This window comes from Aspergillus ambiguus, assembly GCF_047715705.1.
Source record: "Aspergillus ambiguus strain CBS 117.58 unplaced genomic scaffold BDV59scaffold_28, whole genome shotgun sequence".
NCBI classification, from domain to species: domain Eukaryota; kingdom Fungi; phylum Ascomycota; class Eurotiomycetes; order Eurotiales; family Aspergillaceae; genus Aspergillus; species Aspergillus ambiguus.
The window spans coordinates 246,591-267,591 of NW_027395541.1; the positions used below are offsets into that span (position 1 = coordinate 246,591).

General features: G+C 51.0%; 11 protein-coding genes across 11 annotated transcripts; 5 read left to right on the top strand and 6 right to left on the bottom strand.

Moving 5' to 3' along the window:
* The first annotated feature begins 151 nt into the window (after positions 1–151).
* Positions 152–1,007, top strand: BDV59DRAFT_183487 (50S ribosomal protein L36). The gene is made up of 3 exons (XM_073690529.1): positions 152–517; positions 571–605; positions 666–1,007. Exons 1-3 carry the CDS (start codon positions 248–250, stop codon positions 703–705), a joined length of 345 nt encoding a protein of 114 aa, XP_073545742.1. The 5' UTR covers positions 152–247; the 3' UTR covers positions 706–1,007.
* BDV59DRAFT_183489 (NAD-dependent succinate-semialdehyde dehydrogenase) lies at positions 1,008–3,121 on the bottom strand. Its single transcript, XM_073690530.1, has 4 exons — positions 2,753–3,121; positions 2,605–2,692; positions 1,274–2,543; positions 1,008–1,223 (listed from the first exon to the last, which is right to left on the bottom strand). The coding sequence occupies exons 1-4, from the start codon at positions 2,873–2,875 to the stop codon at positions 1,106–1,108; spliced, it is 1,599 nt and encodes a 532-aa protein (XP_073545743.1). The 5' UTR covers positions 2,876–3,121; the 3' UTR covers positions 1,008–1,105.
* A 497-nt stretch (positions 3,122–3,618) lies between these two features.
* On the bottom strand, positions 3,619–5,709 carry BDV59DRAFT_76211 (uncharacterized protein). Its single transcript, XM_073697054.1, has one exon. The coding sequence runs from the start codon at positions 5,474–5,476 to the stop codon at positions 3,659–3,661; it is 1,818 nt and encodes a 605-aa protein (XP_073545744.1). The 5' UTR covers positions 5,477–5,709; the 3' UTR covers positions 3,619–3,658.
* Positions 5,710–5,823: 114 nt separating this feature from the next.
* nop7 (mRNA-binding ribosome synthesis protein NOP7) lies at positions 5,824–8,266 on the bottom strand. The gene is made up of 3 exons (XM_073697055.1): positions 8,183–8,266; positions 8,012–8,110; positions 5,824–7,947 (listed from the first exon to the last, which is right to left on the bottom strand). The coding sequence occupies exons 1-3, from the start codon at positions 8,202–8,204 to the stop codon at positions 6,041–6,043; spliced, it is 2,028 nt and encodes a 675-aa protein (XP_073545745.1). The 5' UTR covers positions 8,205–8,266; the 3' UTR covers positions 5,824–6,040.
* A 128-nt stretch (positions 8,267–8,394) lies between these two features.
* Positions 8,395–10,013, top strand: BDV59DRAFT_183494 (GPI-anchor transamidase subunit GAB1). The gene is made up of 5 exons (XM_073690531.1): positions 8,395–8,608; positions 8,679–8,743; positions 8,809–9,011; positions 9,059–9,681; positions 9,731–10,013. Exons 1-5 carry the CDS (start codon positions 8,470–8,472, stop codon positions 9,967–9,969), a joined length of 1,269 nt encoding a protein of 422 aa, XP_073545746.1. The 5' UTR covers positions 8,395–8,469; the 3' UTR covers positions 9,970–10,013.
* BDV59DRAFT_183496 (N-terminal L-serine N(alpha)-acetyltransferase NAT4) lies at positions 9,955–11,112 on the bottom strand. Its single transcript, XM_073690532.1, has 2 exons — positions 10,874–11,112; positions 9,955–10,723 (listed from the first exon to the last, which is right to left on the bottom strand). The coding sequence occupies exons 1-2, from the start codon at positions 10,980–10,982 to the stop codon at positions 10,011–10,013; spliced, it is 822 nt and encodes a 273-aa protein (XP_073545747.1). The 5' UTR covers positions 10,983–11,112; the 3' UTR covers positions 9,955–10,010.
* A 155-nt stretch (positions 11,113–11,267) lies between these two features.
* On the bottom strand, positions 11,268–12,791 carry BDV59DRAFT_183497 (NADP-dependent oxidoreductase domain-containing protein). The gene is made up of 7 exons (XM_073690533.1): positions 12,621–12,791; positions 12,421–12,567; positions 12,264–12,368; positions 11,929–12,210; positions 11,825–11,880; positions 11,624–11,769; positions 11,268–11,564 (listed from the first exon to the last, which is right to left on the bottom strand). Exons 1-7 carry the CDS (start codon positions 12,687–12,689, stop codon positions 11,398–11,400), a joined length of 972 nt encoding a protein of 323 aa, XP_073545748.1. The 5' UTR covers positions 12,690–12,791; the 3' UTR covers positions 11,268–11,397.
* Positions 12,792–13,357: 566 nt separating this feature from the next.
* BDV59DRAFT_203978 (uncharacterized protein) lies at positions 13,358–14,184 on the top strand (the record flags this gene model as incomplete). Its single annotated transcript, XM_073694355.1, has 2 exons — positions 13,358–13,383; positions 13,443–14,184. 2 exons carry the CDS (start codon positions 13,358–13,360, stop codon positions 14,182–14,184), a joined length of 768 nt encoding a protein of 255 aa, XP_073545749.1.
* Positions 14,185–14,664: 480 nt separating this feature from the next.
* On the top strand, positions 14,665–16,064 carry BDV59DRAFT_76238 (zinc-dependent alcohol dehydrogenase family protein). Its single transcript, XM_073697056.1, has 4 exons — positions 14,665–14,913; positions 14,996–15,385; positions 15,448–15,894; positions 15,959–16,064. The coding sequence occupies exons 1-4, from the start codon at positions 14,755–14,757 to the stop codon at positions 16,001–16,003; spliced, it is 1,041 nt and encodes a 346-aa protein (XP_073545750.1). The 5' UTR covers positions 14,665–14,754; the 3' UTR covers positions 16,004–16,064.
* A 156-nt stretch (positions 16,065–16,220) lies between these two features.
* On the top strand, positions 16,221–19,275 carry BDV59DRAFT_76243 (putative raffinose synthase protein Sip1). Its single transcript, XM_073697057.1, has 2 exons — positions 16,221–16,557; positions 16,612–19,275. The coding sequence occupies exons 1-2, from the start codon at positions 16,375–16,377 to the stop codon at positions 19,225–19,227; spliced, it is 2,799 nt and encodes a 932-aa protein (XP_073545751.1). The 5' UTR covers positions 16,221–16,374; the 3' UTR covers positions 19,228–19,275.
* Positions 19,276–20,856, bottom strand: BDV59DRAFT_76248 (uncharacterized protein). The gene is made up of 3 exons (XM_073697058.1): positions 20,236–20,856; positions 19,984–20,181; positions 19,276–19,932 (listed from the first exon to the last, which is right to left on the bottom strand). The coding sequence occupies exons 1-3, from the start codon at positions 20,740–20,742 to the stop codon at positions 19,324–19,326; spliced, it is 1,314 nt and encodes a 437-aa protein (XP_073545752.1). The 5' UTR covers positions 20,743–20,856; the 3' UTR covers positions 19,276–19,323.
* Between the last annotated feature and the right edge of the window lie 145 nt (positions 20,857–21,001).

Consider the following 21,001-nt stretch of genomic DNA (forward strand, 5'->3'; position numbering starts at 1 on the left):
ACAATGGACTTCTTAACCACCTTGGAATGGATGAATGCCAGTACAGCAGAAACCCGGCGCTATGATTGGCTCCCACTCGCATCCAATCACATCGGTCGGAATCTCGGCCAAACCCCGGCTCCGAGCGATATTTCCCTGCCGTCCACCACCACCGCATCGGACCGCAAGATAGACTGCGCTTCGAGACAGACTCGTCCTCAACTCCTCCCGGCGGCAACAAACTACGCCTTTCATCCGGCCGCCTACAATGCTGTCCTTCCGGTCTGTCCTTGGGTCATCCACCCATGCCCTCCGCCGCTATCTTCCCTCCGTGTCCCGCCCGACGACGACGATCGGTTTCTTCTCCCGTCAATACTCCTCCCAATTAACGAAAACCCTGACGAACGGACTGCGGAAACTGCGGACTGGTACGGAACAGAACAATGTCGCAAGTCTCGGGTCAACAGTGCGCCAGATCGAGCAGGTCCGTGGCATGAAGACCCGCTCGTCTGTGAAGCGGCTGTGTGATGGCTGCAAGGTAGGCTATGTCGTATCGGTTGGATGTGCAGTCGCTAATAATGCATGGATTAGCCTGTCCGGAGAAAGAACAGGGTGTACATCATCTGGTGAGGCTGCTCTTTTCGTTCAGGAGTCGGGGTGCAGGAAGCTGACTGTTTATGCAATAGCTCGAAAAACCCGAAGCACAAGCAACGTCAGGGCAAATAAATGAAAATCTTCTTCTCGGGAACAACTTCGACCGTGTCGAAGGATATGGTTATATGTGAACCGGCAATTATCCTGTTATGATACCACTTGTGGTTGATCTGGGAAAGGAACTGAAGTGCATATACTGGATCTTGAAAACATTCCTCCGTCGCGGAGTTCATGCTCGTTGTGTTATTTGGCTGGGATATATGGCGCCTTGTTTTATTTTTATTTCTGCTGTACATTAGACCTTCGCATATGCTCTTTCCTCCGAAATCTAGCAATATTTACGTTGCTCTACTGCGACGTGACTGGTTATAACTAAATATTGTGTCTGAGTGATATCGAACAACAATTACATCTATATAACAAATGTTGCTATTTGGAATTTATACTCATGTCCATCATATCATCTTGAATCTCACGACTGGAGAGGCTCACCCATACCACCGAAGGTGACACTCTTGATCGTGAGGAATTCGTCAATTCCATACTTGCTGCCCTCGCGGCCGAATCCGCTCTGCTTAACACCACCGAATCTGTAAAATATTAGCATCATGTGGAGGAACCCGAGCGAACCAATACTTACGGCGAGGCAACATCGCTAATGATACCCGTATTCACGCCAACCATACCCACCTCCAGGGCTTCAGCAACACGGAAGATCCGCTTGACATTACCGCTGAAGAAGTAGCCCGCAAGGCCGACCTCTGCGCGGTTCGCCAGATCGACCACCTCCTTCTCCGACTCGAAGGGGAAGAGTCCGGCCACAGGACCGAAGGTCTCCTCGGAGGCAATGCGCATGTCCTTGGTCATCTCAGTCAGGACAGTCAGGTTGTAGAAGTTGGGGCCCAGCTCGGGGACTTTCTGGCCGCCAACAAGGACATTGGCGCCCTTCGATACGGCATCGCGCACATGCTCGTCGACCTTGTCAACCGCGCGCTCGTGGATGACCGGTCCGTGCGTGACGCCCTCGCCGAAGCCAGCACCAAGCTTGAAAGCCTTAACCTTCTCCACGAACCGCTTGCAGAACTCGTCGTAGATGCCCCGCTGCACGTAGATGCGGTTCGCGCACACACACGTCTGTCCGGAGCTCCGGAACTTGGAGGCGACGGCACCGGCAACGGCGGCATCGAGGTCCTCGACATCATCGAAGACGATGAAGGGCGCGTTGCCGCCGAGCTCCCACGAGACCTTCTTCACCGTCGACGACGCCTGCTTCATGAGGAGCTTGCCGACGTTCGTCGAGCCGGTGAAGGAGACCTTGCGGACCTCCGGGTGGGTGGTGATCACCTCGCCGACTTCCGGGGTGTTGCCCATGGCGGTGACGATATTGACAACACCCTTGGGAATGCCGGCCCGGTGGGCGAGCTCCGCCAGCGCATTGGCGGTGAACGGCGTCTCGCCGGGAGTCTTGCAGACCACCGTGCAGCCAGCCGCGAGGGCAGGACCGATCTTCCGCGTGATCATGGCAGCAGGGAAGTTCCAGGGGGTGATGAGACCGCAGACGCCAACCGGTTGCTTCAAGGTCATAACTCGGTTTCCTGCAACGGAGGACGGGATAGTGTCGCCATAGATACGGGGCGCCTCCTCGCTGAACCACTCGAAGAAGCCAGCGGCGTAGTTCACCTCGCCCTTGGCGTCCGCGAAAGGCTTTCCATTCTCCCAGGTGATCAGAGTCGCCAGGTCATCGGCATTGTCCATCATCAGCTGGTACCAGCGGCGGAGCATGCGGGCACGTTCGCGAGCCAGGGTCGAGCGGAAGGCGGGGAAGGCTTCTGTGGCCGCCTGAATCGCCTTTTGAGTGTCGGCCGCGGCGAATTCAGGACACGTTCCAATGAGCTTGCCAGAGGCAGGATCTGCACGCTGGGGTTTTAGTATCAGTGATTTCCATGCGAAATCGATTGTAGTGGCTCATACCATGGACCTCGAAAGTCTGCCCGGACTGGGCTCCCACCCACTCTCCATTGACATAAGCCTTTTGAATGAAGAGAGACTGGTCTTTCAGCTGTAGACGAAGTTACTGTTAGGGATTTGTCCGTCGTTATCGCAACTATGGAAAGCTCACCGCAGGCACGGTATGACCCATTGTGTAAAGTCGCTTCGCGTAGATAGGAGGGGGAATAGAGAATGGGTATCGGGGACGCGATCTCAGGAATTGACGGGAAAGGGGCCGAGCGATTTTATCCATGATTCGAATTCGTCTCCAACGCTGAGTTGATTTAAGACTTGGAGGCGGCAATGAAGCGAGCGTGGAGATCCCTAATTCTCCCTTCGGGATGCGGGGAAGCCTCGGGATGGACAGATGGACAGACTGTTGAGGGATGGCTCACTTCCAGTAGGCTTTCTGAGCGAAGACCGGGACACTTATAGCCGGGAGAATCAGGACCTGCCCGAATAACAGATCAACGATATGGATCCAGACCCAGACTAATTGTAAGATTGTATGAGGGGAAATCCAAGCTTTCTCTAGCTATTGTAGGCGCGTGTCACGTGGGCCGACGTCATGCTGTGATCATCAGTCTCCTGCAGGCCGGCCTTTCCTTCAGTTCCTTATATGATCCTCGTTCCATGTGCTCTTCTCGATTCCATATATGCCACTCTCGTCTATCCAGACGGCCATGCATCCTGCCCGGCTTTCTGTAAGTGACGATGTATTGTTCATACCATCCACGATTTCACTGGTCAGTTGGCTCGGTATTATCAGCCAATGGGACAAAAGGCCGACCCGGTAGCGGAAATCCCCTCCAATGGGAGGCGCAGGAGACCCTGCCCTGTTGGAGAAAGTACACGCGATATACTGACCACAGTGGGGGGTGTAACACTTATCGCGAGTCTACGCGATATGGGAAGTATGGGGTACGTTAGGTACGCCGTAGGTGAAAAGAGATACAGAAATAGAGCCAATATGACCATATCCTAATATACACTACTAATACACATTGTCCTCTCCCGTCCAATAATTTCCTATACTTCATTCATCGTCCATATCATCGTCATCTACTGAGACAGCCGGCGGCCTGTTTCCTGTATCTCGGGGCACGTATCCAGGATGCATGCGCTTCATATGGAGGTTGAGATTCCAGCGCCGCGAGAAGCCTTTAGTATGACGAGAACACGACCGCAGAGGGCAGATCAAATCCGCCTTGCGATGCTCACCCTTCCCTCTTGGCCTTTCGACGTTGGGCCTCCCTTCAGGTCCCATGCTAGAAGGCCGGGAAGTAGACTCTTCCCTCGTAGACGCTGCTCGAGAATGTGGTTGTTTGAGTATAGATAATGACCCCAAAGAGGCCTCTGAGGCGTCAGTATCAGTTTCAGCGTACTCCCACGTAGGAGCGTCCCCTTCTCCTGTTTGCTGCAGCTTTCCTTCTTTGAACGTTCGATAGGCCATGTCTTCTCCAAACAAAGCAGCACATCGCTGAGCGGTACGCATTACGACAGCAGGCGGCCAGCCTAGCATAGACGCAACCCCCAATACCTCGCTCCAGTCTCGGAGACCGAGACGCATTTTGTTGCGAGATTTAGTCCGGTCACTGCCTATTGAACGTCCTCTCGATATAGACCGCCGGCGATGGGAGCTCAGACTAGCTGAAGATGCCCTCCTAGACGCATGTGTACTCCGCGACCGTGGACCGGCGGACGTAGCCCGTACGGAAGATCTGCGTGTGCGCTTTCTGCCGCGCGAGTGACTTCGAGATGTCTCATTATTTGACCTCCTCTTCCGTCGGACAGACACTGACGACCCCGATACAATGCTCTCAGTGTCGGTTTGCCACTCGCTTGCTGAGCTTTCATCGCCGGCCACAAGTCCTTTACGCGCGTGGTGAAGCCCCATAAGAAGGCGGTCAAATTCCGTAATAATATTCCGTGTAATGGGGCGGAGTTGTCGTCTTGACTGATCATCGTCGGCCTGGATGACGGGACGTTGTGGAATCAGATCATCCAGAGAATCAGGTTCGCTTTTCATATCCTCTGCCGCGGTCCCTTCTTTCTGCGAAGTGGTCTCAACTGTATTCGCAGCGCTAGGCATCATGTCGTCCCACAGGCGGGCGTTGAACCTGTCTTTCGCAACTTTGAGCATAACGGCCATGATTGACTCCTCCAAGTCTGCGCTCGGACGAGGATCCGCCGGCATCTTGAGAGTCCACTCCTCATCGTCACCTCGAAGCTCATCTCCTCGAGGAACCTCATCTGCTGGCATAGGCCACGCGGCCCATCGCTTGGGCGGCAGAAAAGCTCTTGTTTCGTCTCTTTCAATGCCTATTTCTGCGTCTCGCCTTGCTAGTTTGCGAGCTCGTGCTCGAAGGGCATAAGAGTTGTATAAGTGCGCCGCCAGGTCTTTGGCTCTGATATCTTCCAGAGCCTCCGCATTGTGCCTGTCTTCCAGAGTGAGCTTGCGCCATGTAGCCTCAGGGCCACGGAATCGGTTGGGGCGATATAGAGGTGACCCTGGCGGCGATGACTCTACAAACTTTTGGCTTTCAGTCGTAGTGATTGAGGCACTCTTCCTCTTTCGGGATCCATGCCGAGTACTTCTGGTACCTATGCCATCCTCAGAGCTGGACCCGTCGCCGCCGGATTCTTCGTAGGTGTCGTCATCGTCGGAACCTGCTTGCCCTAAGAACTGATCTTCTATGACAGCGTCAAGTCCATCATCAGAGTAGCCATCCTCTGTGGCCTGGACTGGTTGTTCTGGATCTGGCGCATTCTGACTGCTGGAACCGCCAAATATGGATACATATGGTTGCGCAGATTGAGGAGGTACAAATTGTGATGAACTCGGATATGACATCCCTCGCCGAGTGTATAATAGCCCGAAAGAGCTATCCAAACAAATGCGACAATATTGGAGGAATGATGAGAGGCTTGAAACTTCCCGACATGGATTGAACAAAATTTATGTCAAAGGTCTATTTCCGACAGCGCCTTGGTTCCTGGCCAAAAGCACAGGTAGTCCCGTTGAGTAGACGGTCTGAAGCAGAAAACACGACAGGTGTTATCTTGTAGGATATATCTAAAAGGGAGGGATCTAGGAGATGGAAGTACAGAAGTATTGATGCACCGGAGACTGGACCGAAGGAAAGCATGATGTCACGTGACCACATCTGCCTCCGGCTCTTTTCAAGCATCTCCCCTAGTGCTAGTAGTGCTGGAGAAAATTGTGGGAGTTCTAAGATGCAGAATCATTGCTTAGCTATAGCGTGATGATTGCATTCCAGGAATGGTCATTTGTCTCGAAAATGTATTAGAAACACTCTATGTAAATCCAATGCTACCAGAATATACATGACGCCCTGGTAATATCACGAATGAGGATATCGTTGTCTCGACATTCAACTTTTGTTTGCCCTAAAATCTATTTCTCCCCCGTCTTCTCGAGCTTTCTGCGCTTAGACCGCAACTTGGCTGCCTCGTCAGACTGCTTCTTGTTCGAGTACATCATCTTTTCGAGCAGCTTGCGCTTCTTCCGGCTCATCATCATCTTCTGTCGCTCGAGTTCTTCCTCCTCCTTGCGCTTCTTCGACGCGATCTTCTTAGCCTGGGCAGACTTTTTCGTCTTCTTCGCATCATCGGCAGCACCGTTCGAAGAGAAAGGCAGACCCGCGGCCTCAGCCTCGAGCTCCTTCTGGTGCTGCGTGCGAGCAGCTTCCTCTTCATCTTCCGACTCGGAGGCCGCTTCGTCGTCCTCGAATCCGCCGAAGGCTTCTTCCTGCTCACTATCGCTCTCTTCCTCGTCGCTGTCAGCAACATCCATACCACCGTTGACAGATTCATCCTCATCTTCCTCGTCTTCTGACTCCTCGGCCTTGGCATCTGCCTTCTTGGCCTCGGGGGCTTCCTCCATTTCTTCATCGCTCTCTTCTTCCTCCTCAGCGGCCATTTCAGCCTCACCTTCCTCCTCCTGCTCAGCCAGAGTAGCCCGAGGATCATAAGCACCCTTGCTAGGTTTGACCCAGGGGCTCAAATGCGGAGGAAGGGTTTCACCAGGAGCATAGAGGTCGGGACGCAGGAGCTTTCCTTCGTTTATGCAATCCCACACCCACTGAGGCTGGATATATGTTCTGCCAGGAATGCGGGTTCCGGGCTTGACCTTCGGGGCAGCCCCATCCTGCGCCGCAGGGACGGCAGGAAGAGCGCCCTCGGGGAGGTTGGGTCGGTCCACAATCTGGTGGGTGATACGGGAGTCGGCTTCGTTGTGAGTGAAAGCGCCGTCGCCCAGGACGGCATCCCAGCCAATGCGCTTGCATCCGAAGGCGCGCAGCATGAACTCCAAGGGGGCCTTGGGGGCCTCTCGAGAGATGTAGAACGTGAATGGTGCGAACAGGGCCCCAGCCTCATCGCCGCTAATGTCGGGCTGCAGCAACGTGTCCGCCTCCGGAGCGGCAGGTTCGAATTTGTCGATGGCTTCGGTGTTCTCCTCGGTTGTCTCCGCGGTCTGCTCGTCTTTCGTTTTCTCCAGACCAGCGCTCTTAATCACCTTGTCCACCTTCGCTTGCACGTCACTCGAAACCTCTTGCTTGGAGTTGTTCGATTGCTTGCTGTTGGCTTCAATGGGCTTGGGGGCGTCGGCCACCGCACGACCCTCCAGGGTGAAGGCGGCAAGCTCGGCTCCGTTCTCGTCGCTGCGGGTGTCAAACTTGGGCGGGTACCTCAGACCAATGGACGAGTACAGGCGGAAGTTGACGAAACCGAGAAGGGTGGTGTAGAATTCCACAAACGTAGCCATGATGCGGTAATCGACATCGCCGTTCACCCGTTGCACGAAACGATAAGGCACCAGCCACATGATATCCTGCCCCTGGATGGTGGCTTGGTAGTAGATTCCCTTGATGGAAAGGAAGGATTTGCGCAGGGAGTTCGTCGTGATCAGGTAGTGCTGGAACTCGTGGCAGAGGCGCTGGCAGAGGGCGATGGTCTTGGGAGGAACGTGAGTGGTGGAAGGAAGGTTGGCGAAGAGGAAAAGGAGCGACAATGCATCGTCAAGATCCCTCAGGGCATCAATGAAGGTCGGATAACGTTCTTTGATGATATGGTCGAGGGTAAGCTTGGGCGCATTGTTCTTCTCCAGACGGGATGCGTCGCCGACTTCCCCACGTCCAAGCGAACGAGCAATCTTTTTCGCAAGGGCCTTCTGGTCGCGAAACTTCGCGAGGAGAGGCTCATGAAGCAGGTATTGGATATCCTTTGTGTAATAGAAGGTGGTATTCGGAGTGGATGTTTTCGAGGCCTTCTTCTTGTTGCGAGGTTCACGGGGGTAGATGCCTACAATGATGGAAGGAGGGTTTAGAAATAGTTGTCTGAAATTTCAACAAGACAGGAGACTTACCCTTGAAGATGCATAGCCGACGGAAATCAGGCAGAGAAATCTGGAGTTTTCGCACGGCCTGGGTACGAGTGATATAGTTTTTGGCCTGGCCGGAGGTGCCTGGAAGATGTCAGTACGAAATAAGCCAATGTTGAAAGGTAAAGAGAATAGAATAGACCAGAAAAGACATACCCTTCTTCTTGATTTTCGCCATTGTGGATGGGAATGCTGTGGTGAAGAGAGGATAGGAGAAAGAAGGAATGGATGGAATTTCTGATAAACCCGAAAATTCGTCGATAAGTTTTTTTTTTTTTACCCTCTTTAATCGGTTGGTGGTCCGTGCGTGGCCAAAAAGGGAAGTGCGCGGAGGCGGTCTTGGCACAGCGGAAGAACAGCTGGAGGAAGCAACAGCTCGACAACCACTTCCAATTCAACAATGCAGTCACTCTTCTGCCTCTGCTGAGATATTCCGGGTCATCATGGCGGTCAATCGGAAGGCTGCTGTGTTTGTCGGCGCCCATACCTTGCGGCTCTTGTTAATCCTTCTTTTCCCTTCACTTCCGGACTTGTTGACGGGGAGAGTGGAAGTGTCGACGCCAGTCAGCAGCTTCAAGAGACGTGAGTGTTGAGACGGGGGTCCCCACAATAGGCTATGGATTGGATTGCTAATATGCGTTACTCTACTTAGTCCAGGAAGGCTTGTTTCTCTATAAGCGAAATGTTTCCCCGTATGACGGAGGGGTCTTCCACCAGGTACGATGGAACCGTTTATACGGCATGTTCAGCCCAAGTACCTATGCTAACGCTGGAATATCCAGGCACCTCTTCTTCTGCCACTTTTCTCATTACTCCCGAGTCCTGACCAACATGCTCTACCGACTGCCATATTCTTCTCCATTGTCGATCTGTTGAATGCGGAGGCATTGATCACCATATCCGAGTCGGGCCAAGCGGTTTCGGGGCGATTCTATACGGCGGCGCGGAAACATATAAAATGGGATGGAGTTTCAATTGCAGCATGGTATTGTCTCATATCTGTGTAATTGCCATCAATGACTAACCATACAGGTTCCTGTTCAACCCTTTCACCATTGCGACGTGCCTCGGCCGCTCCACTAGCGTGTTCACCACTACCGGAATCCTCTACGCACTCTCGAACGCCGTGAGCGGGAATAGCTTAAATGCGATGATTTCGCTTGGATTTGCGTCATATCTCTCGATATATCCTGCCCTTTTATTCATCCCGCTTGTGCTTCTCTGCTACGACCAACGCGCCCAGAAAACAACCCCTCCTCCGGGTGTTGCTCCATTTGTTCTGAAACACCTTGGGATATTCCTGTTCAGTGTTGCTGGGCTTCTCGCCATATCCTGTTTGATCGTCGATGATTTCTATGATTTCATATCTGCGACATACGGTTTCCAATTGCTGGTTCCTGACCTGACCCCGAACGTTGGGCTGTGGTGGTACTTTTTCATCGAGATCTTCGACTCATTCCGCGAATTTTTCCTTGGCATTTTCTGGCTTCATCTTGCGTCCTATGTCGGTGGTTTCACGGTACGGTTGCGTCGGCAGCCGCTCTTCGTCATTGCCTCCCTTCTAGGGATTTTCGCAATCTTCAAACCCTACCCCAGCATCTCCGACGCGTCATTGTATTTCGCACTCCTCCCGCTTTACCGGCATCTTTTTCCCTGTAAGTGCAGAGATCCATTTAAGGAGGGCTTTTCAACTAACTGCCTTAGTAATGCGTTATACCTTCTTTGCCGTGTCGGCTCTTCTATATGCTACTCTTCTAGGCCCTGCGTTTTATCACCTCTGGATCTACGCTGGCTCTGGAAACGCCAATTTTTTCTACGCGATTACCTTGGTGTGGAGTTTGGGTCTGTCGATACTCCTGGCAGACACCGTCTTCGCAGCCCTGCGAGACGAGTGGGAACATGATAACCCCGAAATGCGGGGGAAGGATGTTAGACAAGTGTAATATAGATGATATCTTCATTAAATACAACCTTTTTCAAGCATTCATTGATTATCTTCGCCACTATCTCGCACCTTTCGTGATAAGATCCAGTAATCAACATCAACGAGCGTCCCATTTCGCAGTTTACGTGGCCGAGGCGAATATTCATCCACCTCATAACCCAGTCTCTTGTATAGTCCATTAGCTTTCGCGTTGGATTTGAAGACGGTCAACATAGCCTTGCCCACCCCAACACGCCTTCCCACTTCAGCAAACCTCTTCATCAACATCTCCCCCAGGCCACGGCCTTGTGCGGATGGTAATAGGTGGATCTCGTAGCAGTAAATGACCTCTTGGCCATCTTCGTAGGTCACCATGAAGGAAAGGAACCCCTGAAAAACCATCTTATCGGCGTTCGAACCCTCCACTGCAGCCTCTGCGTCTGTTCCGGCAATGATCCGTCGCAAGATCATATACTTCATGTCGGGCAACCGCATCTCCTTGCGTTTTTTAGATGGTGACCATCCAACGCTAGAACCAGCGTACGCTTCCGACTGTGTTTGTTCGATGAGCTTGAAGCAAGCTTCAAAATCCGTTGGAGGGATGGTTTTCGCTGTGTGAATGTCGAGCACATACTTCTCTTCGTGCGTTCTCGCACCTTGTGCTGCAGGGACTGTTGAAGTATGTTTGTGGCCTTCAGGTAACGTGTACATTGAAACGAATTCTTCGCATGATAGACTGTTCACACGTTCCACGAGTGGGAGCGGTTTTGGCTCTATGATACGTTAGATTTCTCTGTTGGGGCCCATGTCCATCACGGCTTTGAAAGATCCACATCGGTCGAGACAACTCAAGAGTCCAGCATCGTATGCTGTGGGTACCGACTAATCATCTGTCGGAGATGCTCATTATGCGTAATGCTTACCTTTGGTTGTTCCTTTTTTTGGCTGAAGGGATTGTGTCCTGGATGATTTGCGTCCCGAGGAGGGTGTCGTTTTCTTGGCGATACGACCTCCCTGGACAGAGCCTGGCATCGTCGATTTATTCTATACGTCGAATGACGGATACGGAATAGCTATATGTGACTTCCAATATGGGAAAACAATACCACAGTGTTGGCGCCGGAAGTACTGTTATGGGAGGTTGTTGTTGGCGGGAGTTTTGTTAGGGGTTTGTCAGAATTGAAGGGTGACTCTCCGCTCTCCTGCCTTTCTTCCATGGGAAGCCATCATTCATGGGATTCTGGAAGAGAACTACTTTTCTTAAGTCATGTTCATTTGCCGCTTGGAATTATATTTTTTTTCGCCTTACTTTACGTACTTATTACAAATGTACATAACTTCTCTACTGATCATGTTATATATACTTCAAAACAATGTCATTGGTTTGTAGTAGACTACAGCCACTAGACATCGTTTTCAAAAGTGCAAGTGAATGAACTATGGAACTCTATGCTGCCGCTCTCTGCTGAGCAGCCCACTCCTCTGCACGTCTTTCGGCTTCTTTATCGCCTAATTCTCCAAAGACATCAATTCCCCACCGGAAGGGGTAGTTGTAGCGTTGGTTGCGATCCAACTTGTTCAGAGTTTCGAATTCAGCGTCAGGAATGACAAAGTCTGTTGCTGTTAGATTTCCCTCACACTGTACATGGCAGAAGAGAAATTTAGTAGCATACCTTGGAAGTTGCTTTCAATGCGCGAGGGAGTGACACTCTTGGGCAGCACGGAGGTTCCACGCTGAATGGCCCACGAGATCAGCAAGGCTGCGGGGTCTTTGTTCAGCTTGTTCGCAATGTCCTTGACCACTGGGTCATCGACCACACTGTATGAAGGACATTAGTCTATTTGCTTGGGTTTGGGGGCGTTTTGGATCGCACCGAGGTTGGTTGTAGATGTTGTTGCCCAGGGGGCTGTAGGCGACGGGAAGAATATTCTAATGTTGGTTAGCTTCCACTTTTCTGGCATAACTGGCTATAGAAACCTTTTCTTTCAGATATTGGTACAGAGCTGGCTGCTGGAGATATGGGTGGGCTTCGATCTGGTTAACGGTAGGAAGAATCCTCGCAGTCTTGAGGAGCTCTTCAAGCTTATCAACAGTAAAATTGCTCACTCCGATGCTCCGAATCTTGCCCGCGTCGACAAGTTTCTCCAGAGTCGCCCATGTATCAGCGACGGGAACGTTTGCGATACGGAATCGCTTCGACACGGGGTCGATAGGCGTGAGAGTTTCGTTTGTGTGCTCGAAGGCCACAGGCCAGTGGATCTTGTGGTTCGTTAAAGGCGATGGAAATAACATAGGGGAGGGAATGAAACTACCAAGTACAGATCCAGGTAGTCTGTCTGGAGGTCTTTCAGAGTCTTGTCGACGGCTTCCTCAACATTTTCCGGACGGTGGTGCGTATTCCACAACTTGCTCGTGATCTATAATGCAGTCAGAACAGACATACGAACAGAAAGGGCACTGGTTACTAACAAAGATCTGGTCTCTAGGGACGCCAGAACGCTTCCAGCCATTTCCGACTTCGTTCTCGTTCAGGTAACAGGCGGCGGCATCGATATGGCGGTAACCTTTACGAAGAGCTGTTTCGACTGCGTTCTCTACCTCGTGGGGTTTGGAAAGCTATGTCTCTCTGTTAATACCAGTAAGTAGCTACTCTGCAGGGCGACGCATACCCATGTCCCCAAACCGACGGCGGGGATCTCGTAACCCGAGCTGAGCTTGAACGTTCTTCCGGAAGCCATGATGCGAATGCGACGAAATTTGCCTAAGACTGGGTGTTATTCCACGTGCGACGTGCCTAAAGATTTAAACGGTGTCAAGTTGGCGGACCTGGTTGTTAGAAGACAGCTGGCAGAGAAGAACGAGGGGAAGTGTCGACCCCTCACCCGCTGTAGATCCCGTCGGTCCATCTCCGCCATATACTCCTGAGGGGAAACTGATTGGTGGCGGAAATATTCACATCCTGGCTCTCATTTCCAGAGTGGATTGCGCCATTAGGAAAGCCGCGTCAGTAGCGACTTAGCTTATTCAGAGCACTAGCGTGGGTGTTGGAGCGTGTATAAAGAAGCACAAGAGCCTTATAAGCACAGATGACATCGTGAAACCTGTGACCCCCATCGATATAAAATTCAAGTTTCCGTCAGATTCCACACGACTAATCAATTAACAGACAATCAAAATGCATCAACAAACACTTCCTCCTTTCCCACTCACCCACGCTGTTACTAGTGGGATGGGGACAACCTCACTACGTTGTTTTCGGTCTTGCGAGATACTTAAGCCGATCTACTCCTCACTACCTGCACGACTCTGTACCTGAGGAACCACGATAATCCATTTGGCTTAGTCCGAATAAGGGCTTTGCTTGCGTTGCTTTCATCTAGAGGCTCGTGCGGTTCGAAGGTGCGATATGGACCAGACCGCAAACTTCTCCAAGTGAGTATTCCACCATTGAGGTGCCAAACAATAACAAGCCTTGACTGAGTTTAATCTAGCTTCCTCGTGTCGGATGTCGTCATTCTGAAGACAGAGAACGGGTCTCGCACCTTCAAGATACATATCGATCTGCTCGGGGACAAATCGGAGGTCATACTTGCAGGTTTTGACAAGAGATTCAACGAGAATGATAGTGGCATGTTTATTTGCACTGACACGTCGGAAGAGACCCTGTCTCGTTTTGTCGAATGGGCATATCGTGGCGATTATCAAGTCGAGGCTGATTCTATGTTGAATCACACCGACTTCGCACCTCCCTATGGAACCGACACTGGCAACAATATCAGTATGCTGACAGCCACCGAGCTTGCTTCCGAAGTCGAGCGTCATCCGCTGTTCTCTCACCTCTTGCTCTACATCTTTGGCGATATTTATCTCATTAGCCCGCTCAAGCACCTCGCCTTTGCCAAAATCATGGAGTACCTAAGGATGACAGGAAGGCTTCTGCGCGTGGGTTCGCTGGAAGTGATTGTGGCCGTCTTTGCCACCGCATTCGCCAAACTCCCCGACTGTGATCCCTTTTTGACCTGGATTGCTCAGTATGGGGTGTGGTGTATCCAGAGTCTCCGTCTGCACCAATCCTTCATGGAGTTGCTCAAAACCACCCCTCACCTTAGCGTGCGTCTCATCAGTGCAATGGAAGCTTCTCAGTTTCCTCCCTGGGCGACCCAGGGACTCTGTGACAATCAGCTTCCGGAGAACATGGCGGCGGGAGGGGATGTCAACTTTGACGGTTGGTGACTACATGGTCGGACTGATGTTTTTGCAACGCCGGACAATCCCGAAAACCTGCAAGGTACTCTATGAGAGGGATCGATGTCGATGAGAGCTGGAGAGCTGAAAGCTATTGGGGTCATGAAAGTTGTGTGGAGGATTCACAGGAGCTACGCATTTGAAGAGCTGCGCGTGTGTGGTTAAGATAGCCACAGAATCAACCCAGAACAATCTCGATAAATGAGCATGAAATGAATATACTCCGTAAAACCCGAGGATGGTCATTGTTTACCTGATCGGTCCACCTGCCGACATGATCCGTCCCACCACGTTCTATATGAGTGGAATGGATTTATCAGCATCTACCTCCTTTGGCAAGGTGCATTGATCTGTTGGGATCCACAAGCCGATGGAGCCCGGAGACTTTTTGTTGTAACTCAGAGAGCGTTCGTGCTTAATAAGTGGGTAGATCCTCTCCTTACGTCAACAAGGTAGCTCAATATTTAGTATGCCCCTCACCCCCGAAGCTCTCCAATTCTTTAGACTCGTTAAATTCTCTACGACCAATTATCATTCACAACATCTGATTTCTTGACAATGGCTCAGAACATGAAGCAGTGGACCGTCCTGAACAAGGACAATGACTTCAACGGTCTTACTTACGGTGATGCGCCGGTCCCGAAAGTTGGAGAAAACGAGGTCCTGGTGAAGCTGCACGCTGCGTCTCTCAACTATCGAGATCTGATTATTCCTAAGGTCTGATACAGCGAAAATAAACTAGACGCTTGGTTGTTCTGCATCGCATTTCATAAATTGCTAATTGCATGTATTCTTGCAGGGAATGTACCCTTTCCCTCTTAATTTCCCCGTTGTACCTGGTTCCGACGGTGCCGGCGAGGTGGTTGAGGTCGGGCCCAAGGTCACCCAGTTTAAGAAGGGGGACAAAGTGACTACATTATTCAACCAGTTGCACCAGTACGGTCCGATTGATGCTGCAGCATCGAAGTCGGGTCTCGGCGGTGTCATTGACGGAACTCTGCGTGAATACGGTGTTTTCAACGAAAATGGTGTCGTCAAGTCCCCGAGCAACCTCACCCACTTGGAGTCTAGCACTCTTACATGTGCCGCGCTCACAAGCTGGAACGCCCTGTACGGGTTGAAGCCCCTGACGCCTGGACAGACCGTTTTGGTGCAGGGAACCGGGGGTGTCAGTATGTTTGCCTTGCAGGTTAGTTCTCCCCTGAATCTAGCTCGACGTCGACCATATTTGACCGGTAACAACTTCTGCAGTTCGCCAAGGCCGCCGGAGCGATCGTCATCGCTACCACTTCATCCGCTGAGAAGGCCGAGAAGCTGAAGAAGCTCGGCGCCGACCACGTTATCAACTACAAAACCAACCCCAACTGGGGCGAGATCGCCCGCACGCTGACTCCCAACAACCAGGGAGTCGACTATATCATTGAGGTTGGAGGCACAGGCACTCTGGCCCAGAGCTTGAAATGTATTAAATTCGAGGGCTTTGTTAACATCATCGGTTTCTTGGGCGGCGCCGGCCCCAAGGATCAACCCACCCTCCTGGAGACGCTGAGCAATATCTGTACCGTTCGCGGTATTTATGTCGGAAGCAAGGCGCTCATGAACGACATGATTCGGGCTATCGAAGTAAACAACATTCATCCCGTGGTTGATCCTAAGGTTTTCACTCTTGACCAGACGAAGGAAGCCTACGAGTATATGGTGAGTCCATAGATTCAGCTGGCAATTCATGCTGTGATGTTGATGCTAACCTGGTGAAATACAGTGGGCCCAGAAGCACTTCGGAAAACTGACTATCAAGATTGACTAAATTGATGAGTTCTAAGTGATGAATCAGAGTATTTTATTCGTTATTCCGTACAAAAAGTACTACCAAATGTGAACGGATACAATGACGTCATTACAACATGCGGCCTTGTAGGCCGTAAGCTACCAGTGGACGTAGTAGACGAAATATATGTAGTAAATCGTCCTCTGACCGGATAGTATGCTACAGGATCTTCTAATCCTCAACTGCTGTGCTCAAACATCTCTGCCTTCTGCTGCGATAAGATCGCATACCAACGATAAGCCAATGAAGGTGTCCGAAGCTTCCCCTCACCGCATCCAACACCCCTATCGTCATGTCCATGGTACTTATTCCCTTGTCCATCTCAAACTCTCATCCTAGAGTAGTACCAGATGCAAAGTTCTACTTCCGCTGCCCCCATCCTCGGGCCCAATGTCCACCGACAAATGCAGGCTCACTTCAACCGCCCAGCCCAGATGACCTTGTTCTCTCGAGTAACCTGCGCCCCTCCGTTGGGACAGGTAACGTGTCCCCCACGAATCCAGAAGGGTCTGGGCTTGGATCAAGATGACACAGTATGTCCGGTATACAAGTTCAATAAAAGCTATGATCGAGCCTAACACGAACAGTTACGATTCACCGTTGTGATAGAATCTAGCGATGCATTTCCAGAGCAACCTTGGGAAGCTCAGATATGGCACAACATTAACAACCCAGAGTGGTCTGCACTTCCGCTCAGGACGTGTCAGAACGATGCTGCACCCTTGTTGACTGGGAACGATGCAGAATGGAACTACTACCGTCACACATTCTCTGAGGAACTTGTCTTGCCTTCAAACGGAGGGTGCGGCCAATTTACCGTTCGCTTTCGGGCCAGCCCAGGTGCCGAATGGCAGTGGGTAAATCAACTCCAGCAGTCAAGTGATGGCCAGGTTGTTTTCCCACCGCGGAGACCCGTGTTTGATGAAACTGCAACAAGTCCCTCCACCGGATCAATCATAGACGGATTCAGCACATATTTCAGCAATATTTCAACCGAGATCCAGATTTGCCCTCGAAAGAGCGAGGCCCCTGGGTCTGCGCTGTGGAATATCTCTGGAAAGACGAAGCCCGCAATTGGCAACCAATCTGGACTGAAGAACATTGTTCTTGGAACGCCGACGTCATTGCTTCGGTACTTTGCGCTTGTGCGTATATGGACTCCGTGGCTTGGGCCCAGACATGGAGGCCAGAAATTTAGTTTGACAGAAGATGCTCTTCTGTGCTCCTTTCTTCGGGCAGATGGTGTGCACGTCGTGCTTTTGGCAGTCTCTGGTATAGACAATATTTTGACATTGTTGGGGTCGAGTGAAAATGGCGAAGTAGTCATTAAAACTAAGAGTGACAACAATCTATCGGCAAATTTCCAAGTTCTTGCCTCCGCTGCTGATAGTTTCGACGTGGCTATGAGCGCCGTGATCTACGAGGCGCGGAAAGTTGTGCGACCATTCGCTGCGGACGAAGGCCCCGAGGGTGTCTCCACGCCCGTCTCGCCGCTTGGAGATGATGTGGTTATGGTGGAGAAAGACCCAGAAGCCCAATGGCTTTCGGAATGGTATGATGGGCTTACATACTGCACATGGAATGGTCTCGGTCAGGATTTGAGCGAGGACAAGATTCTTCGTGCTCTTGATACATTGGAGAGAAACGGAATCCAGATTGCGAACCTCATAATTGATGACAATTGGCAGAGCCTGGACCAAGAAGGCGAGCCTCAGTTTAAGCGAGCTTGGACACAGTTCGAAGCCAACAAGCACGGATTCCCATACGGATTGAAACATACCGTCGATCGCATTCGCCAAAAAAACCCCAAAATCGGACATATTGGGGTGTGGCATGCCATATTTGGCTACTGGGGAGGAATATCCCCCACAGGAGAATTGGCAACAAGCTACAAAACGAAAGACGTCGACATCATAGACCCGTCCGCGGGAGGGCCAATGGCTGATGCTTTTAGAAAAGGATCGATTCTAATTATCGACCCGGAAGAAGCGCAACGGTTTTACGATGATTTCTACAGCTTTTTAAGCTCAGCTGGCATTGACACCGTGAAGGCGGACGCTCAATTCTTTTTGGACCTTGTGAAACATGCTGAAGATAGACGGAATATCATAACCGCCTACCAGGATGCGTTTTCAATATCGTCCCTGCGACACTTCGGAACGAAGGCGATATCGAGCATGGCTCAATTTCCACAAGCCATATTCCACTCCCAGCTCCCGACAAATAAGCCCACCACCCCCCTGCGCAATTCGGATGACTTTTTCCCTGAAGTACCAGCCTCGCATCCGTGGCACGTTTTCTGCAACGCCCACAATGCACTCCTCACTCGTTACCTTAACGTGCTCCCAGATTGGGACATGTTCCAGACAAGTCACCTCTACGCGTCTTTCCATGCAGCTGCTAGATGTGTATCTGGAGGACCGATCTACATAACTGACGAGCCTGGGAAACACAATATTGCCTTGGTCGAGTCTATAACCGCTCCCACGACTAACGGGCGCACTGTTGTCCTTCGGCCTGGCCTGGTTGGCCGGACAATCGACACATACCATAATTATAACGAAGGACACATTTTACGAGTGGGAACGTATTGCGGATGGGCAAGAACAGGAAGCGGAATTCTGGGCCTTTTCAATATCTCCTCTTTTAGCTCATCCTCCATAGTCTCGTTACTAGACTTTCCTGGAGTCCACGAAGATTACGACGGACAATACCTCGTTCGTGCACACACATCAGGCAAGCTCAGCGAACCCATGCGAGCTGGAGGCGAAAATTCCGCAGTGGCAGTGGACCTGCATCAAAGGGGCTGGGAAATCCTCACATCATACCCAATCCACACACTCACCATGAGAGAAAACAAGCAGTGCAATGTTTCCGTTCTTGGTCTCTTGGGGAAGATGACTGGCGCAGCCGCCATAGTAAACTCCGACATCAATGTGGAGCCGAATGGCAGATTACGGTGCGACGTTAGCCTAAAAGCTTTAGGGACTTTGGGTGTATACTTCTCGTTATTGCCGGGGTGGAACGTCGAAGACAACTTCATGGTCATGATTTTGGGGCGGCCAGTGCCACGAAAAACAGTGAGGAAAGAAGGAGGGAGCGGAACGACTATCTTGGCCATCAATGTGTTGGCCGCGTGGAGACAGATGCGTCTTGATCCAGGATGGAGCAATGAGGTCACTGTACAAATATTTGTTGCGTGAACATATACAGACGTGGCCTAATATCTTCAGATCGGCACGCTGTCTTATTTTGAATCGAATATAAATTCTTCCTTCGAGATTTCGAATTTTACTGAATTATTCCAAAACAGCCCTCCATCCCCGACGGGGTACAAAACTTTCTACGCCCTCATCTTTCAATACTTCTTTCCCTAGTCGACCCGTTACGACACTTCTTTCAGCATCCGGGCCTCGAACATAAAATGGCTCGAAACCAAGCGTCTCTCCTGCCTTAGGGTCCGGCATTCGGATCCATCGCCTACCCGCAGGCCCTGTCCCAGGGATATCGGTAAACCCACTGTTAACACGGTCTAGAGTGACGAACCACCGTCGTTGGTGGATGGAACCTATTGAGTTCGTTGATCCCGGGTAGGCATTGTTTGCCCGGATTTGATAGTCGATATTATCCTCTACATCAGAATGCTCTGCAGCAGGTGTCGAGGATTCATCGGGCAAGTCAGACGACAACGGCGTTAGCTTGCCAGTTGAGCTAGTTTGCCGCGAGGGTGAAGAGGAATCTGATGACGAGGTGCTTGGTTGTCGAGAAGGTTTTGAGGACAGATTTCTCCTACGCCGTTTGCGAGGAGTAACTGATGATTTTCGGAACTGGCTTGATCTGTCGAGTCGGAGGATAATGGTGTAGTTGGGGGGTAGACGTGAGCCATGAAGCCGAAGACGGATTTTACGCTGATGGCGTTGTTAGTTGGATATCTAGGGAAAGCCAAAAGTGATGTTTACATTTTGGAATGCTTGGCGTAGTTTCTCGCTGTCAGTTTTCTCATCTAGGGAAACAGACGTGCCTGACGAGATGTCTGAACGAGAGTCGTCGGTCTCTGGAAGAGGATTCTGAACTTCATACGGCAGAATTTCGTATTCTCCTGTGTCCCAGATAATCAGACTGCCGGTTCGCGCAGAAGCAGTTTCAATCAAATGATTCTGTCGCACTTTTTTTTAGTTATAGGGACATGTTGTTGGGCAATGAGAACATACCCAGAGACAATGCACTCTTGTTTCAGTGGCATTTCTATTTAACCGCCGACTATTAGGATCCCCCGGTAATCCATACATGATCGACCAACTAACAGAGCTCGAGTCTGAGAACTGTAATCGCAGGTCGTAATGTGGCCCAGCAATGGGGTGATCATGTTGATGGATGACGAAATGTCTCCCATTGGGGTGTAGATTTTGCTTATATAGATTGATCCAGTTTTGTATCTGTAGCCTGGGTACACCAGAAACCGGTGGACGGGTGCATTCTTTAAGTTGAGAAGAGATGACCGACAGATGGTCCATTACTTCGGCCTGACCAGCTTCAATGGCGGCCAGGTTAGGGGTTTCCAGCTCATTCTCTCCTTTTTCATTTGCGTGGTTATCACCATGCACTTGTCGAGTATTCCTCCTTCCGGGCGGAGATACCGGTGCGTCCAAGCTGGAGAGTCGGCCTTTGGCATGCTTGGTCTGTAGCAAGGGGTTTTGATCACTAGGACTCTGGTTCATGACGGATCATGTTTCTGTACCACAAGAACATAAATTTATAGAAAGCCAGACCATCTGTAATTGTGAGGGTATTGAGCTCTGCTTGACTCGATAAATTGTTGTGCTGGAGCGGGGCGTCGTTGGATGAGATGAGCGTCTCGTTGATATCCGAACGGAAGAGCGAAAAGCGGCACTGGTCTAAACTCATTCCGGAAATGGCACGTTGAGACAGAAAGTGTATACAACAGCGTGACCTCGCATGCCCTAAAATGCATTGTCC